Here is a 15,652-nt window from a genome sequence, read left to right as displayed (position 1 = left end):
ATTGGCTGAGATGGGGACGCAGGAGTGGCAGACGATGAGTCAGACCTTAGCTTCCTGACCTTGAGACACCCACATGGAGGTGGCTGGTAGGCAGATCTGTATGACTAGGGCTTGGGAGAGAGCTCTGCACTTGGAGTATAAGCTAGGGAGTCAATAGCTCAGGGATGGAAACCAAGGCCATAGATGGGAAGTGACTGTGAGCCTAGGCCTTAAGGAGCATCGTGTGTGCCTGCTTACATTTTTATGCTGCTGCCTTCACCAGGAGACAAGTTGTAGAGGGCATCTAGGTGGCAGGCTGAGCCTGACCCTCAGTGAAGAGCCAAACCCAGCTGGCCCTGCAGCTTGAAGCAGCGCCCCCTCGTGGAGCCCAGCCTGGATGGGCCAGTCTCCAGCCGACCTGCAGGTGCACGAATGAGTAAAAACTAAGAATTCTAACCTACCCATACTTGGTGTGATTTGTCGTGCAGCAATAACTAACCAACACAGGGGGTGTTCCTGATTCGTTCCTTTTTCGGTTTCAGAAAGTTCAGCTCACATCTCACCAAATTCCAGCTTCTCCATCCCGCAGAGATCCACCTATGTGTTTATTCGCGGTGGGTAACTCCTAGGCCCGGGCCTTCCATTGCCCCTCTGTGGGTTCTAACCTTGGCTCCCCTGTTTACAAGTGACCCTGGGCATTTTTTCCGAATGCCCTGAGGCTGAGCTCCCCATGGGTCCGGTGCAAATGATGGTACCTCAGAGTCATATCACACATGCATCTCACTCTCCCAGATTTACCATTTACCCAAAGCATTTATAGTGGACAGAGAGAGAGAGAGAGAGAATACTCGTGAGAGTGCACTCAGAAAATATATAACCCAGGGGAAGCTGAAAAGGGAGTCAGAAGCCAAGTTGCGCAAAGCATGAGCCCCTCCACCCTCTTGGTTTAATTCAGTTCATTCAGTACATGTTTACTGAGTCTCTACATGGGTGAATAAAACAGACAAAAGTCCTTTTATTTATGGAGCTCACATCCCAAGGAAACTAATTTTCATGCTTAAAGGCGCCATTCCTATTTATCACGCACCATGATGTCAACCACATGCCGACGTCCTCACTCGCTGGCGAACGGCCCCAGTGCTGGGGCTGAATGATGGTCATGCCTCACACTGACTTCGGGCACTCTTCGGTTTCCACATCGCGTTTAGATCCCCCGAGTTGAGACGCCACTGTCTCCCCGGGAGAACTCAGTGAAATGTGTGCGTGGAGTGGGCTCATCCGTAAGGGATGAGAGGTAGGAACGAGTGATTTCGGCCCCAGCCAATGACATTACCAGCTAGTGCTTTGAGCTTTATTAGTGACCCCACCCCAGAGGGACCCCTCGGAGAGCAGTGGCCCTCCCCCAGGTGAGCTGAGTGCCCATGCCTGCAGACACTTTGGGAGAGGAAGTGGAGGGGCTGTGGGGGGTCAGCTGCATTCCACGCCTGCGTCCTCACTGTGGTTGCAGTTGTGAGAGCCCCAGCTATTCTTGTTGCAATTCCACAGGGTCCCTTCTGTCCCTTGACATGCAACGTTATCCAGCCAGATCTGCCCAGTGCCTGGAGATACGGAAGGCGAGGAGAGAGAGGAAAGCACAATTAGGGTCAAACTTCCATTTGTGGGTAGACTGCCAATTTCCCTTGCATCCACTCAGGCCCAGGGTGCTGACAGCTGGTCTAGTCTCTCTCTTTCTCTCTGTCTCTCTCTTTTTTTTTTTTTACTTTTTTTAAATGTTTATTTATTTTTGAGAAAGAGACACAGTTCGAGTGGGGGAGGGACAGAAAGAGAGAGAGAGGGAGACACAGAATCCGAAACAGGCTCCAGGTTCTGAGCTGTCAGCACACAGCCCAATGCGGGGCTCGAACTCACGAACCGTGAGATCGTGACCAGAGCCGAAGTCGGACGCTTAACCGACTAAGCCACCCAGGCACCTCTCGTCCACTCTCTTATGTTAACTCCGCTTCTATTCTGCTTTCTACCCTTTGGCAAAGGTCTCACCCAAAGATTAAATGAGATAGATTAAGATACATTATGATATTCAAGCTGTTATTAATTATTATTACTTAAGCTATGCACTGTTTGAAATTTCCTCCTAGGGGCTCCCAGTGTTTACCTCTTTCCTGCTGATTCACAGCAGCCATACCTACCTTCTTCAAATGGCCTTTTATTACCAGGCCATCCTCTGGCTGGAAAGCATTCACACATTCTTCAAAAACCCCTAACTTCTGATATAAATGATTTCAGATCAATAGCACAGGGAAAAACAGCAGGATGACAGAGTCCCCACTTACGATGGTCTGATTTATGACTTTTCAAGTTCACGATGGTTCAAGAGTGACCCACGTTCAGTAGAAATCATACTTGAGAATTGTGAATTGTGATCTTTTCCTAGGCTAGAGACATGCGGGGCGGTGCTCTTGGGGTGCGGGCCAGCACGAGCTCTCAGTCAGCTAGGCGACCACGAGAGTCAACAACCAATAGACTTAGAGCCCTTCAGTACCCAGATGGCCATTCCGTTCATCACTTTCAGTATGGTAGTCAATCAATTACAGGGACAAGTTGACAACATGATAAGTAGGTTTCGTGTTAAATAATTCTGCCCAACTGTGGGCTCCTGTAAGTGTTCTGAGTATGCTTAAGGTAGATGAGGCTAGGCTATGATGTGTAGGTGAGGTGTATTAGTTGCATTTTGTGCACAATGTTTTCAAATTAGGATGAGTGTGTTGAGATGTAACCCCATCGTAAATCGAAGAAGATGTGTATTCAGTTATAGTAATTTATACTACAGTGTGGCCATCTATATAAGGGTAATCTACATGAGGAAAATATATCCTTTAAAGTAGTGTCACAATCCAACTGGAACTCAGATTAAAAAGCAGGTGGGTGCTGGGGCACCTGGGGGTCTCAGTCAGTTGAGCGTCCGACTTCGGCTCAGGTCATGATCTCATGTGGGTTCGAGCCCCTCGTCGGGCTCTGTGCTGACAGCTCAGAAACTAAAGCCTGCTTCAGAGCCTGTCTCGCTCGCTCTCTGCTCCTCCCCCATTCACGATCCCTCTCTCTCTCAAAAAATGAATAAACATTAAAAAAGAGAGGAGGCATTTTGGAGTAGAGTAAGGGCAGAGAGTATTTAGAAGTGTGGGCAGGAGAAGCCAGCCTAGTGTCCCTGCCAGGTCAGCTCTTGTGGCCAAAGAAATGATCTCAGCCTGGGGTCTTCACTCCTTTGTTGAAAGTTTGGACCTTTTGCTGGAAGACACAGGACATCTTTCCAAAACGAACTTTAGGAAGTCCCTGCCCCAATTTATTTTCTCTTCCTTTTGCACCTTCTCCTTAAAGACGGTCACAATATGGAATGTCCTCGTGTCTAGTTCCCAGAAGACTGAGAGGAACCCCCGCGTTTGCCCGTCCTGCAACTTCTCTGTCCTTCCGGGGCCAGCGCCTCAGCTGGCCTTCAGAGAGCCATGCCTCGGCCACGGAGCGACCTGGCTTCAGGGAGGCGCAGACCGCGATCCAGGCCAGGTCAGCCAGAGCCCCGACCAAGAATTTGCCGTCACTGTTGCGGAAGACAAGTCCTCTCTCTCCTGGGGCCGCCAACCTGGAAGGCTGGCAGCCAGGGGCACTTTTCAGATGCTTAAACCAATCCCTCTCTTTTAACCCAAACTCCCTGAGGCACTTGGAACCGAAGGGAAGGCCTCAAGGAAAGACGCACTCACCAGGTGCCACATTGACAAGGGCCCTTCCCCTGGAGTAGCCCAGCATGCGGCAGAAGACAGTGGCATCTGAATGGTCCCAGTCGTCGTCACAAATTGTCCCCCAGACGCCGTTATAGTAAACTTCAGCCCGGCCTCTGCTGCTAGTGCCGATAATCCTGACGGACACCAGGGATTCACCTGGGTGAAAGACATACGTGGGAGAGGTGAGGAGAGCAGTCTAGGGCTTTGCATGGATGTGTGCTCTGCCTGTCCGTTCTTGGAAGCTCTGTCGTTAGGGAAGAGCCAGCCCCCCGCTTGGCCGTCACCAGAGCAGGGAAGATCCCACATACGGCACAGGTACGACCCGGCCGGCAGCCTCCATGCACCTGCAGCTGGCCTGGCCTGGCCTTGTGGGGAGAAGAAAAGGAAAAGTTGAGGGGGTAACGGGAGGGAGGGAGAGAAGGGAGGGGGAGACAAAGGGAAGGGGGGAAGAAGAGAGAAAGAGAAGGAGTCGGGGGGAGAGGACGGGAGCTGTGGCTCTCCGCCATGGGCAGGCCTAGCCGAGGGATAAGCCTGTTAGCTTTTCCCAAACCGAGGGATTTCTCCGAGAACCAGGGCCTCTCCCCACCGCACCTGCAGTTTTCAAGTGCAGAGTTTCCTCTAAACCACAAATTAAAGAGACTAGAAATAGTGATTACCTTTTTGACCTTTTTGTCCCTGTATTCCTTGCTGTCCAGAGGATCCTGTCACAAGGACAAAAAAAAAATCCCGCCCCCCCCAACACACACAATTTGAAGGAAACCAAGAAGCCAGGATCCCCTCACCCCTCTTTGCCAGCAGTGGAGGAGGGTGGGGAGGTCAGATGGTCTCCTGCAGTTTTGCAGGTGACCTGGCATCATGAGGGCTGGATGGACCACGGGCACCCATGGTTGAGCCAGACGAAATAGGCTTACAATACAGCATGAAGGATTTGAGCTCGACCAGAGAGGAGCATTTAACAGGGGAGAAACATGTGACCCCATCATGTGACATGTGGGAAGTACATGTGACAGACAGGGGAGGCATCTCCTTTGTGGAAAGTTGCAGCGGCCGGGGCATTGGCTGGGCGTCATGCGGACACACGTTCACGTTTGCCTCTCTGAAACACCCACAACGTGCCTTCTTCACTTCTGTGTGCTCAGGGCCAAGGGCAATCCCAGCACAGAACTTGTCCGGGGTAGAGCGGGGGAAGCCAGTAAACGTCTACACCTCTGGTTCTGGAAACTCCCAAACCCCTGACAACAGGGACTCTCCTCAGAACCCACAAATCAGAGACCGAGGCCTGACCTTTCACTCCTGGCTCTCCCTTTTGGCCTTTTAGTCCCGGTGCACCCCTGAGGCCTGCCAGGCCTGGGCTTCCCTGGCTTCCCTTCATGCCTGCAGGGCCTGGAGAGGAGAGAAACCATGTTAGTCAGATGCTTCGCTCTGCTTTCCGAGGGGGGCCAAGGGCCTTGGTCCTCAATGACTGAGTTGTCCTCGACTACCACGTTTCCCACCTCCGTGAATGGGCTGCTAGGATGTTCAGCCCGTGTCTTTGGTCCACCTTGGAGGGACAGTAGGGTGCAGGGTGTTGTTCTGATCTCCCCACTGACTCTCCTACGAATGCCGGCTGGGAACACACAGGTAAAAACAGCGGACAGGATCCTGGAGGGCCTCACCGAGCGACATAATTGTGTGGAAGGTGTGGCCATTCTGAGAGAACTTGCCGTCGTGTTTCTAGGTCTCGAGTTCTCCTTTAGTAAGTTCAAACAGGAACGGAATACCCAGATCATGAGGCAGAAAGAGGGTTCAAGAGATGTGTCTGAGAAGTTTTGCGTTGGCGCCCGTTGGGGTGGGGGCTGTGGAGAAGGCTAGAAGCGAGTGCTCTGTGGGAAGTGCCATGCGCAGTGACCGACCACGCGCTTGGGCTTGGGAGGTGATCATAATAGGCTAGCGGACAGCAGCAGGAGGAGGGGAGGAGCTTGAGGGGCCAAAGGGAAGACAGAGATGGACCAGCGCAGGTACGGGGAAGCAGATGAGGCCTCGCAGCCCACTGGGGAGGTGGAGAGGAAGGCCGCACAGCTCCATGGTGGCCACACGGCCTGAAGCCACCAGCCGGCCCCGGCTCTCCAGGCTCTTCTTCACCCCTTCTCTACCCTCAGTGCGGCCTCTCTCCCTACCCGCCCAGGTCACTGAGTTCTGTCGCTCTCCAGGTTTTCCAGGGGCAGGAATCTGAGACTTGAAGGACAGAGTCCTGGAGTGTTAGCATCAAACAGGCTTGGACTCTAGCCCCTTTGGGGGAAGGTCACAGCAGCATGTTCAAAGTCAACAAAACCTGTCCTCCAAGCACGAGGTTTTCCAGACATCATTCTGAGAAATTAAAATGAAGCTGGCCCTTTACCTGGAAATCCTGATTCTCCTTTTGTTCCTTTCTGTCCTTGAAGTCCTAAGATCGAAATACAAAAAAGAGGGGAAGATAATAAAACTTAGATATTAGACACTTTTAATCTTAGACAACCTCTACCTTTTGTCTGATTAATGCAGACGGAAAGATACATTGGTTCTCCACGATTGTTTAAAGCCTCCTGAGCAGAGCATAAAAGGAGACAGACTGCAGATAAATGGGGACACGTGTTGGGGACAAATAGAGATGGAGTGGAGGAAAGTCTGCGTTAGACAGACAGACAGACTCTGGATTTACTGGCTGGCCTTCTTTGTCCGATTATAACCTGACTTGATGGCTAACTCTAATCCCGTTTCTTCCTGATGCATTTGATTGGAAAGAAGTTGAGGGATATTTTGAAAACAAAGCTCTCTTTATTTCCAAAAGCCTGTGGAGGGGACTCACTGGCCACCAGGAGTGCTTGGGGGCTCTCACCCATAGTAGATGCCCCACAGAATTTGTGGGTTCATTTCACTGTGGCCCTAATGTGGCTAAAGATTTATGTGGCTAAAGGGTCTCGTGTCCAGAAGATGGAAAAATTATCACTGCAATCATTGGTGATGATCGTATTTGTGGTTCTAATGTGAAAGATCCTTCCTTCCCCCCTCCTTTCCTCCCTCCCTCCTTTCCTTCCTTCCTTCCTTCCTTCCACCCACTCACCCCGTTATTCACTGACTCATGGAAGGCCCACTGTCCCCAGCACCATGCTGGGTCACAGGGAGATAATACTTTGTTGGTTTAGCAACATTGTGGTTTCCTTTTTTTTTTTTTGTATAAACTTTTTTTTAAGTTTATTTATTTTAAGAGAGAGAGAGAGCAAGCCAGCGGGGGAGAGGCAGAGAGAGAGAGGGAGAGCATGAGAATCCCAAGCAGACTCCATGCTGTCAGTGCAGAGCCGGATGAGGGGCTCAGCCCCCAAATCGTGAGATCGTGACCCGAGCTGATATCAAGAGTCGGACGCTTAACCGACTGAGCCACCCACGTGCCCTGCAACATTGTGGTTTCTGGATTTTAAGTGCCTGTACCAATTTGATTTCAGAGAGAGACGACTCTCCAAAACCCACAAACTTGGGGAAACGAAAGCTCAGTATCGACTGTGAAGTACCAGTTACTAGAGGGTAACCAGAGGAACACTGTGCTCACCACCACACCCTCGACTGGTGTCCTTCCCATGGCACAAGCCCACTGGTGGCAATCCCTGGCAGCCACAGGGAACTCAGTTCCCCAGCTTGCCCATGGCCTGGGGGGAGTTCCTACCTGGGGAACTTCCTGCCTCTGACTTCAATTTCTGACTTTCCTAAGCACCTACTGTGTGCTGGTCAATGGAGGGCAGGCAATGGGCCTGGCGGGCCTCTTTGGGACCCCTTTCTGGAATAATGAGCAAGGGAATTCCTGGCTCCCAGCAGCCCTTCAGATGATTCTCCTGAGGCCGGGAGCTGCCTGGAGGTAGATCAGAAGCCCCAGGGGCTCAGACCTTGGCACCACAGAGGCAGGAAGCACTGGAATGATCTGAGAGGGCAACTAGTTCAGCTCCTCGTGTTAGGGATGGGACAGAACTGAGGTTCAGGAAGCTTCTTCTAAGGGCTAAAGGAACCTCAGAGGTCAGACCCTGGCAGGCAGGCCCCAGCTCACTCCGGGGTCATTTGCTCATGCCCCAGCCCCCTTTGTGGAATGCCCCACTCCCTTCATCCCCCAGAGAACTCGGATCAAGCCTATGAAATCTGCTAAGATGTCAGATGTCCCTGACTGCAAAGCCTTCTCTGGCCTCGCCCATGGATGGCATACTTCCTTTCAAGGTGGCAAAGTGGCCAGAGTCAGAGAGCCTGGGCTTACATCCGCCTCTGTGACCTTGAGATAGGTGCTGCCCTCTGGGAACCTCACTTTCCTCCTCTGAGTCTCCTGGCTGCCTCGGGGGCCCTTGGGAGACTGAAACGGAGTCATCTGTGTCATGTGCTGAGCCTCACGTCTGGCGTGGGCTCAGTAGACCCTGTCACAGGGACCCCATGGACCCTGTTTGCACGTGTCTGTCTCCCCTCTTGGCGGGGAGTGCCTCGGACGCTGGCCCACGTGAGTTCCAGGCTCGCTGCCCAACAAGTCCCATAAATGTTTGCTGGTGACCTGAGGTCACCCAGCAGAGGTGGCAGATGCTTCTTGTCCGCTCACCTACAGCTGAATTGCATGCGTCCAGATGAGAGAGGAGAAGCCACGCTCAGAAACACGTTATTAAATAGGAAAACGGGTCATACATTGACTCTTGGCTCTTTGCATCCTAGAGGGCACCGTATTGCAAAACTCTCTACCTTAAGAGTCTGTCCCTGGAAGCAAAGTTCAGGGACCCCGGGCCTTGTGACCTCCCCTAATTGTCCCCTCCTGAAGAAGTGCCCATCTCCAGCTGTCCCCAAAGCACCAAACGACAAACACCCTGTACAGACAGGAACCATAGGGAATCCCCTCTTCTTTAGACCTATGGTCCCTGCAGCCTGACCCACCTGGCTCATTTCTCACACCCTCCTTCCCAGCCAGTCACCCCCCGGGGACTCTGCCTCTGCAGCGTCCTGCTTTCTGCCAGGCACCGCTCCAGGGGCTTCACAGACACCGCCTCATTCCGTCTTTCAGCTGCCCTGCAAGGTAGTGCCATTTTCCTTCTTACAGGGGAGGAGGAAGTCCACAGTCACAGACGCTAGGTGATTTATCCAAGGTCATGCAGGGAGTGAGCGGTGAACTTGAGTTGTAACCCAGGTTTGGCCTCCCACTGGGTGCCGTAGCTCCCTGTGTCCTATTCGCAAGGCAGCTCACACCTTCCTGAAGTTTCCCTCTCGGGCTGCCTACTTGGTACCAAAGACACTCCCGGCCCCACCGGGGGCCATCTCGTTCCCCTAAAGGAGTAGTCAAACTCGGGGTGCATCGGAATCACCAGCACAGGGCTTGCCAAACAAAGCAGCCTGTTAGGCTCTACCCCGGGATTGCTGATTCAGTGGATCGGGGGTGGGGATCTGAGACTCTGCATTTCTAGCAAGCTCCCAGGTGATTTTAATGCTGCTGGTCCAGAGGCCACACTTGGAGGAGCAAGGCCTTAAACAATCCTTAAACTCACGGCCCACCTTCTCCAAACAGCCTTCCCGTCTCTGAGGCAAATAAATGCTGAGTTTCTCCTCTTAACCACAGCTTCCTGAGTCTTCCTGGATATTGCACACATCTCAAGCTGAGGGGACCCCAAAATATTTATTTGCAAGGTGTTTATTTAGAGAAATATCTTTCTCCCAAGAAAATCGTGTAGTTAGAAAGCACACGTCGTCTTATTGTTCAGCGCTTAGCTAGTATTTTGCCTAAAAGCTTAGGTTCCTGCTTTGAGGGGAAACTGCCAACTTCAAACCCAGAGTTATCAAACTAGCAGGGATCTGGATACTATTCTAGACGATTCCTCGCATTCCACAGGGGAAGAAACTCAGGCCCGGGGCAAGCTGGGGAGCAAGTCTCCCAACTCTGATTTAACGTAGAAATTTCCAGTACATTAGGAAACTTCCTTCAATACTTTCCTGACATACAGACTAAGTGCAGCCTGGCAGGTTGAGGATAAGTTTAATAACTGACAGATTGAGCTGTGTAGCAAGAAGGGGACCAAAAACTTGGATGCATGTAGAATTCTACAGATACCTCTGAGAAATTTAGAGGAAAATGAGAAAAGTTTTACAAGCGACAATTTAGTAATGTGATTTGGTAGAATTTAATAAGTTCTGGGGCTAACCCAGTCCTTAGATATGGCGGCTGGAATGAACTGAGAAATTATATTCACAGTATAGGGCTTAATTGCTATTATGACGAATTCTTTTTGCTTACCTTCAAAGTAAAATGTCCTAAAACACAGATGAGAAAATGGATTGCAGGTTATTTGCATTTTGGCTTTGCCTCAAGAGGAAAATCAAAGAACGTAGAAAATTCAGATGCTTGTTATATTTTAGACGGGAAGGCTGTTGAGATGCAGAACTTCTGATCCGATTGGTGTTTTGGAGCTTAAATGTTTTGGTTGCTTCTAACATCATTTTATGAGGTGGAATGATAGAAAGTGAAATGCCAATCACAAGATGAAGTAAGTTCTTCCTCGTGTCCAAACAAACTTCAAAATGGCTAAGGGATTTTGAGCTAAAATTAATTTTTGTGTGGGGTTTTTGTGTTTAGCAATTCTCCCCACTTCAAAGTCAAGTGATTTTGTAATCCTTTGAAAGCTCAAAGGTTAGAAAAAAACAGGGGCGCCTGGGTGGCTTAGGCGGTTAAGCGTCCGACCTCGGCTCAGGTCATGATCTGGTGTTTTGTGAGTTCAAGCCCCGCATCAGGCTCTGTGCTGACATCTCAGAGCTCGCAGCCTGCTTCAGATTCTGTGTCTCCCTCTCTCTCCGACCCTCCCCTGCTTGCCCTCTGCCTCTCTCAAAAATAAATAAACATCAAAGGTTAGAAAAAAACCAAGTTTGGGGAGTTTCGTAAAATGCCGTTTGGTGAATGGGTGAAGGAAAGGACCGTTAGAGAAAGTTCTGCTGAGTGATAATGCCCTACTTAATAAACTGTGCACCTTCCCTTCCCAGCAGAAGAAAAAGAATTTCCTCCTCACTGTCTTTAATCTGAGACGGCTCCTTTCTCGCAAGAGGTGTCAATGAGGGGAAACATTTCACTTGGATGCGCTGGGGTGTGGTTAGTGGCTGTTCATAGCGGCAGGGGGATCTGGTGATGGGGCCAGGATTTACCCATCTGCTGTGGAATGGGAATACAGGCGATTCTGACTTCTCTGGAGTTCTACACTATGTTATTCTATGTGACAAAATCTGGAACAGCGTAACTTTGGAATCTGACTTTGGGATCAACTCCTGGATTCAGAGTATATTAACTGTAAGCCCCCCGCCTGCCTACCCCAGGAGAGGTTTTGCCTTCGGGGAGTCTTTGCTTCTCCTGCTGTAAGGTAGCGAAACTCAGGAGTGTGGGCAGGGGAACTAAGATGATGGGAGTAAATCCCAAGCACAGTGCTTGGCCCAGAGGCATTGTTAATCATAAACAGATTTATTATATATATAATATAATATATTAATATATAATAATATTATATATATTATATATGTGTATATATACATATACATGTATGTACATATGTATATATGTATGTACATATACATGTATATATGTATACATATACATATATGTATATATACATACATATATGTATATATACATATATATAATATATTAATATATATTAATATATATTATATATGTATATTATATATAATATTATATATTAATATATTATATTATATATAATATATATATAAATGTATATTATATACAATTAATGCACGATAATGGGATCTAGCTGTTACTTAGGTCAAGCGAAGGCACTATAATTTCTCTGTTTTCATCTAGGGAGGCTAGATATTCTCTTGAGAGATTAATGATTTTATTTACAAAATGGGAAATGCATTGGTTTGAAAAACTGGCTTGATAGGATCAAAACTGGACAAACACCGTAGTGCCTCCGGTCTGGGGAATACCGATGTCCTCACATGGAAAAGCATGCGTTATCTTCTATGGTGAGAAGGCCTGGCCCCTGGGTGGGAGCCCAGCCTTCCTTTTCCCACTTCAGAAATCTAACTTCTCCAAGAATTCATTAACCTCTGACCCCGGGATGGTATGGAGACCTGCCTATGGGCCGCCAGACTGTGGACCTATGGCAATTCCCTCCTGAGATGTCCATGTGGGCCATTAGCTCCTAGATCAAGACAAGCATTTGGATTTGTGTGGGAAATCTGTGCAATTTTACATAAGCTGTAATTATCACATGCTCTGCTTTGGAAACATAATCACCATGTTTACTTGGGGAGTCAGAACTAAGGAAGAACCCTTAGAATGTGCCCGGTTGGTATTCACCAGTAGGCCTGATCGATGGAAATCCCCAAAAAGGTGCTCAGCAAATATACAGGAACTTGATAATGGGGTTAAAATGATCCCCAGGCTAAGGGCCAACTGTCTCTCTGCTGTAAGGGAGGTGGGTTTGGGGGTAAATAATGAAGAGCCGTAACAGGGCCTGAGAACTTCATGTTTCCTTCTCAGAGTGGAAGAACCTGCTGGAGCCTCAGCTCTAATCTTCCCTGGACTGGGATGGAGAGAGAAGGTGTTGCTCATCAGAGCGCCTGATGGGGGGCAGGGGGCACGTTCAGGCTGCCTGGGCAGAGAGACAGCATGATGGAGTGCAGTGGGTAAGTCCATGGGCGTTGGGTCGGCCAGGTTTGGGTTCTGGCCCTGGCTGTGTCTTCTCCTGGCCCCTCGAGTCTGGGCAAGTTCCTGTGAAATTGTACTCACAAGAGTGCCGCTCCCACTGTGTTGTCACAGAAAAGCTCATTATCAAGAGGGGCTTTTACTATGTAAACCCTCCCAGGACGTGGACTACAGGGCAGAATTCCATACCCTCAGACAGTGGGAGACACAAGTTGGGGGCTGGGGAGTAGGCACAGTGTTCCCTGTGCGTAAAACCATGCTTTACCCCTAATACCCTTGCTTAGTTAAGAACCGTTGGTCTGGCAGTGGGGGAAGGGTGTGGACAGGTGGGGACAGAGACTCATTGCTTATAGCCGAGGGATAAAAGCCATCATCACTATGAAGCCAAACAAAAAACTCAGGGAGAGGGCAGCCTCAGGCCCTAAATTCAGACCCCCTAAAATCTGGGACCAGGGAAGATGAAAATATATATGATCAGGAGGAAACAGCCAACAAGTCAGGGGCATCTAACCCCCACACCCAGATGGAGCCTTTCTAGAAGGTGAAACCTTGCTGGCTGCCTTCAGGTGGCATCTATATGGCATCCTGGAGCAGGTCCCCTGCCCACACTGACACATAGTGCATAAACAAGAAATTGACTCCGGGGCTGGATGGACTGGAAGGGCAGTGGGTGTTATAGCGGCCTGCGCCATGGCTCCTAATAATCTTCAGAAAAGCCGAGATGGTTGAAGGCCCAGAGTCCAGGGCCAGCCAGGAGGTGGCCCCGCTTATCCCTCTGGCCAGAGCTCCTGACCCTCTCTCACATCTCAACCCTAAATGCCAGGGACATCAGCCTACAGAGCCCTCCCTCATTCTTCTGTGACTTTGCCTGCTCTGTTCCCGCTCTCTAGATTTCCCATCCCCTCCTCACCATGGCCAAGCTCCACTCATTCCATGAGACTCAGCTCAAGCTCTTACATCACTCCCGGACTGCGCTACCTTTCACCACCCCTGCCAGACAGGGGACACTGTGAGACTGAAGCAGTTAGCTGAGTTAAGTCACATTTGTTTAAGGAATCAATCCATCCATCAGTCAACCACTTGATCAGCGAGCACGGAGAGGACGTGCCCCTGGTGTGGGTCTGTGCACCACTCTGCCTGAGGGCATCGGGCTGTCTAACCCGGCAGGACCTTCTGCTCGGGCGGAGGATGGAGCCACAGAAGGCTGTCCACAGCCATAACCTTGAGCTGCTACCACATTCCAGGCTGCGCTTGGCTTTCTAAAGGGCATTTGTCACGTCTCACTTCTCCATGCAAAAGCCCACAACACAGTGTGCCTGGCACATCCTGGCAACAGTCTGTGTGCCTGTCTCCTGCACCAGCCTGTATGTGTGAGGCCAGGAAGCAGGTCTTACGCATCACAGTGACCCAGTGCCCAACACAGTGGCCCACACTTTCTAGACCACTGTAGGCGCTCAGACTTAGGGACGCGACAAAATTGGCGTAGAGGTTCGCAAAGCAGACCGCACTGGTTTGATGCTTTGTAACCTAGACGAATTTGGCATGAAGGTTCATCCTGTAGTCACTGTGAGTTTGATTACGTGGGTCCCTCCTCCCAGCCCGAGTCCCTCTGGGACAACGTGCAGGAAGGGGTTTCTTGACACCCCCTGCCCACATTCAGAGCCCTGACCCTGGGGGCCCCCCTGCAGGTCAGCAGGAGAGAATAGAAACTACGCACACAGCCGGAAGGCAGGCCAGGGGACAATGAGGGCCAGCTGCCCTTCTCTTCTCTTTAATGGTGGAGGTTTGGTCATGGCATTGAGGCCTTTCAGGGATGCTGGGCAGAGAGAGGACAGCCCTAGGGCTCTGAGCTAAAAGGGCCCTGACAGAGGGAGGTGTCCTTAATCGGGGTGCCTCAGGGGCCAGAGCACAGGAGACTCTGTGCCTCCTACTGGGGGGCCCCCTGAGGCAGTGTTCCTCCCTATCTACCCAGCACCCATCCACCCCCTACCCACACCCTCCGTTACCTGAGTCCCCCTTGCTTCCCTTCATGCCGTCGGCTCCTGGCGTCCCGGGTATCCCTGGTGGTCCTGTACAACAGATGTCCGGAGAGCATGAGGGCTGGGCTCTGTGGCTCTTCAGACACCACTCCCCATGCCCACGGCAGGGCCAAGGACCTCACCTGTCAGCCCAGGGGGGCCAGCGCTGCCGGGCTCACCCTTGGCACCTGGGGATCCTGCTGCGCCCGGAGAGCCGGGAAGACCCTGCGCTCCAGGTTGTCCTGCAAGTTAAGTGACAGCTGCAAGGTTGGGGGGTGGTCGGCAGAGAGCTGGCTGCCCACCCCTCGGCTCATCTGTCTTCTCGGCTGTGACACGTGTACCTCCTACCAGCGTGCATGTTCCCTGGGCAGTTTTCCACATCTCCCTTTAGAAGCCACGAGCGAGCCCAGTTAGTAGGAGAAAAGTTACAGCCTGAGCCGTGTGTTCATCGTTACCATCACTCTGCAGTGCCTGGGGCTCGCGGACTCCCTAGGCACCCCGGTCGTGGGTGTGGGCTCCACACCCCTGCATGGCGGACTGCGGCAAAGGTCTAAGGGGAATGCCAATCGAGCCTGTTCCTCCCAGGCGGGGCCCGGTTTTCAGAGACCCCCCACGTGCTCTGGGTTAACACTACAATGAAACTAAAGACAGTGGAGTCGTGTCCCGGACTTGACTTTGCCCAGGGACAGTAGCAGCTCGAATGATGTCTGGATCCCCAGAGTTCTTACCTTGGTCTCCTTTCATTCCAGGAGATCCAGCCGCACCTAAAATGAAGAAGGACTTTTAGAGATTTTGTTCCCCTCTAGCTCAGCCTGTCAGAGAAAAAGGGAATATGGACAGGCCGGTGGACGGCCTCTTACCTGGGGGGCCTGGCTTCCCTGAGTCACCTTTGCTCCCCTGGGCTCCGGGGGGTCCCATGACCCCTGTATCTCCTTTCATGCCCATGTCTCCCTTGCTTCCTGAAAAACCAAGGAGTTGTGGTCAGGCACGGAGGGGGACGCAGCTGGCAGCCAGGTCCCGATGACGCTGTCCCACCCAAAATCCAAACTCAAACTCCTTGGGATCCGCCTACCTGGTTCCCAGAAGTGGAAGATACAATGGTTGGCCTCAAGGAGCACACCATCTTGCCCCAGAGACCAGATGGAAACGCGTGAGAAATAGACGAGGTCATGGAGCCCGGCTGGCATGCAGCCGAAGGCCCAGAAGCC

The 15,652-nt window shown here is 51.1% G+C and overlaps 1 protein-coding gene across 1 annotated transcript in view; it reads right to left on the bottom strand.

Moving 5' to 3' along the window:
• Window positions 1–1,316: 1,316 nt before the first annotated feature.
• MARCO (macrophage receptor with collagenous structure) overlaps window positions 1,317–15,652 on the bottom strand; it is a 40,262-nt gene continuing 25,926 nt past the window's right edge. Inside the window, exons 8-16 of the mRNA XM_060625584.3 lie at window positions 15,305–15,403; window positions 15,173–15,208; window positions 14,588–14,686; window positions 14,433–14,495; window positions 6,127–6,171; window positions 5,034–5,132; window positions 4,406–4,450; window positions 3,729–3,905; window positions 1,317–1,577 (exon numbers count right to left, since the gene is read on the bottom strand). Coding sequence (XP_060481567.2) covers window positions 1,447–1,577; window positions 3,729–3,905; window positions 4,406–4,450; window positions 5,034–5,132; window positions 6,127–6,171; window positions 14,433–14,495; window positions 14,588–14,686; window positions 15,173–15,208; window positions 15,305–15,403 — 794 coding nt within the window. The 3' untranslated portion in view covers window positions 1,317–1,446. The remainder of the gene's footprint in view (window positions 1,578–3,728; window positions 3,906–4,405; window positions 4,451–5,033; window positions 5,133–6,126; window positions 6,172–14,432; window positions 14,496–14,587; window positions 14,687–15,172; window positions 15,209–15,304; window positions 15,404–15,652) is intronic.

This window comes from Panthera onca, chromosome C1 (assembly GCF_046562875.1).
Source record: "Panthera onca isolate mPanOnc1 chromosome C1, mPanOnc1 haplotype 2, whole genome shotgun sequence".
Taxonomy (NCBI): Eukaryota; Metazoa; Chordata; class Mammalia; order Carnivora; family Felidae; genus Panthera; species Panthera onca.
The sequence above is the reverse complement of the archived record's forward strand: the minus strand, read 5'-3'. Positions and strand labels throughout refer to the sequence as shown.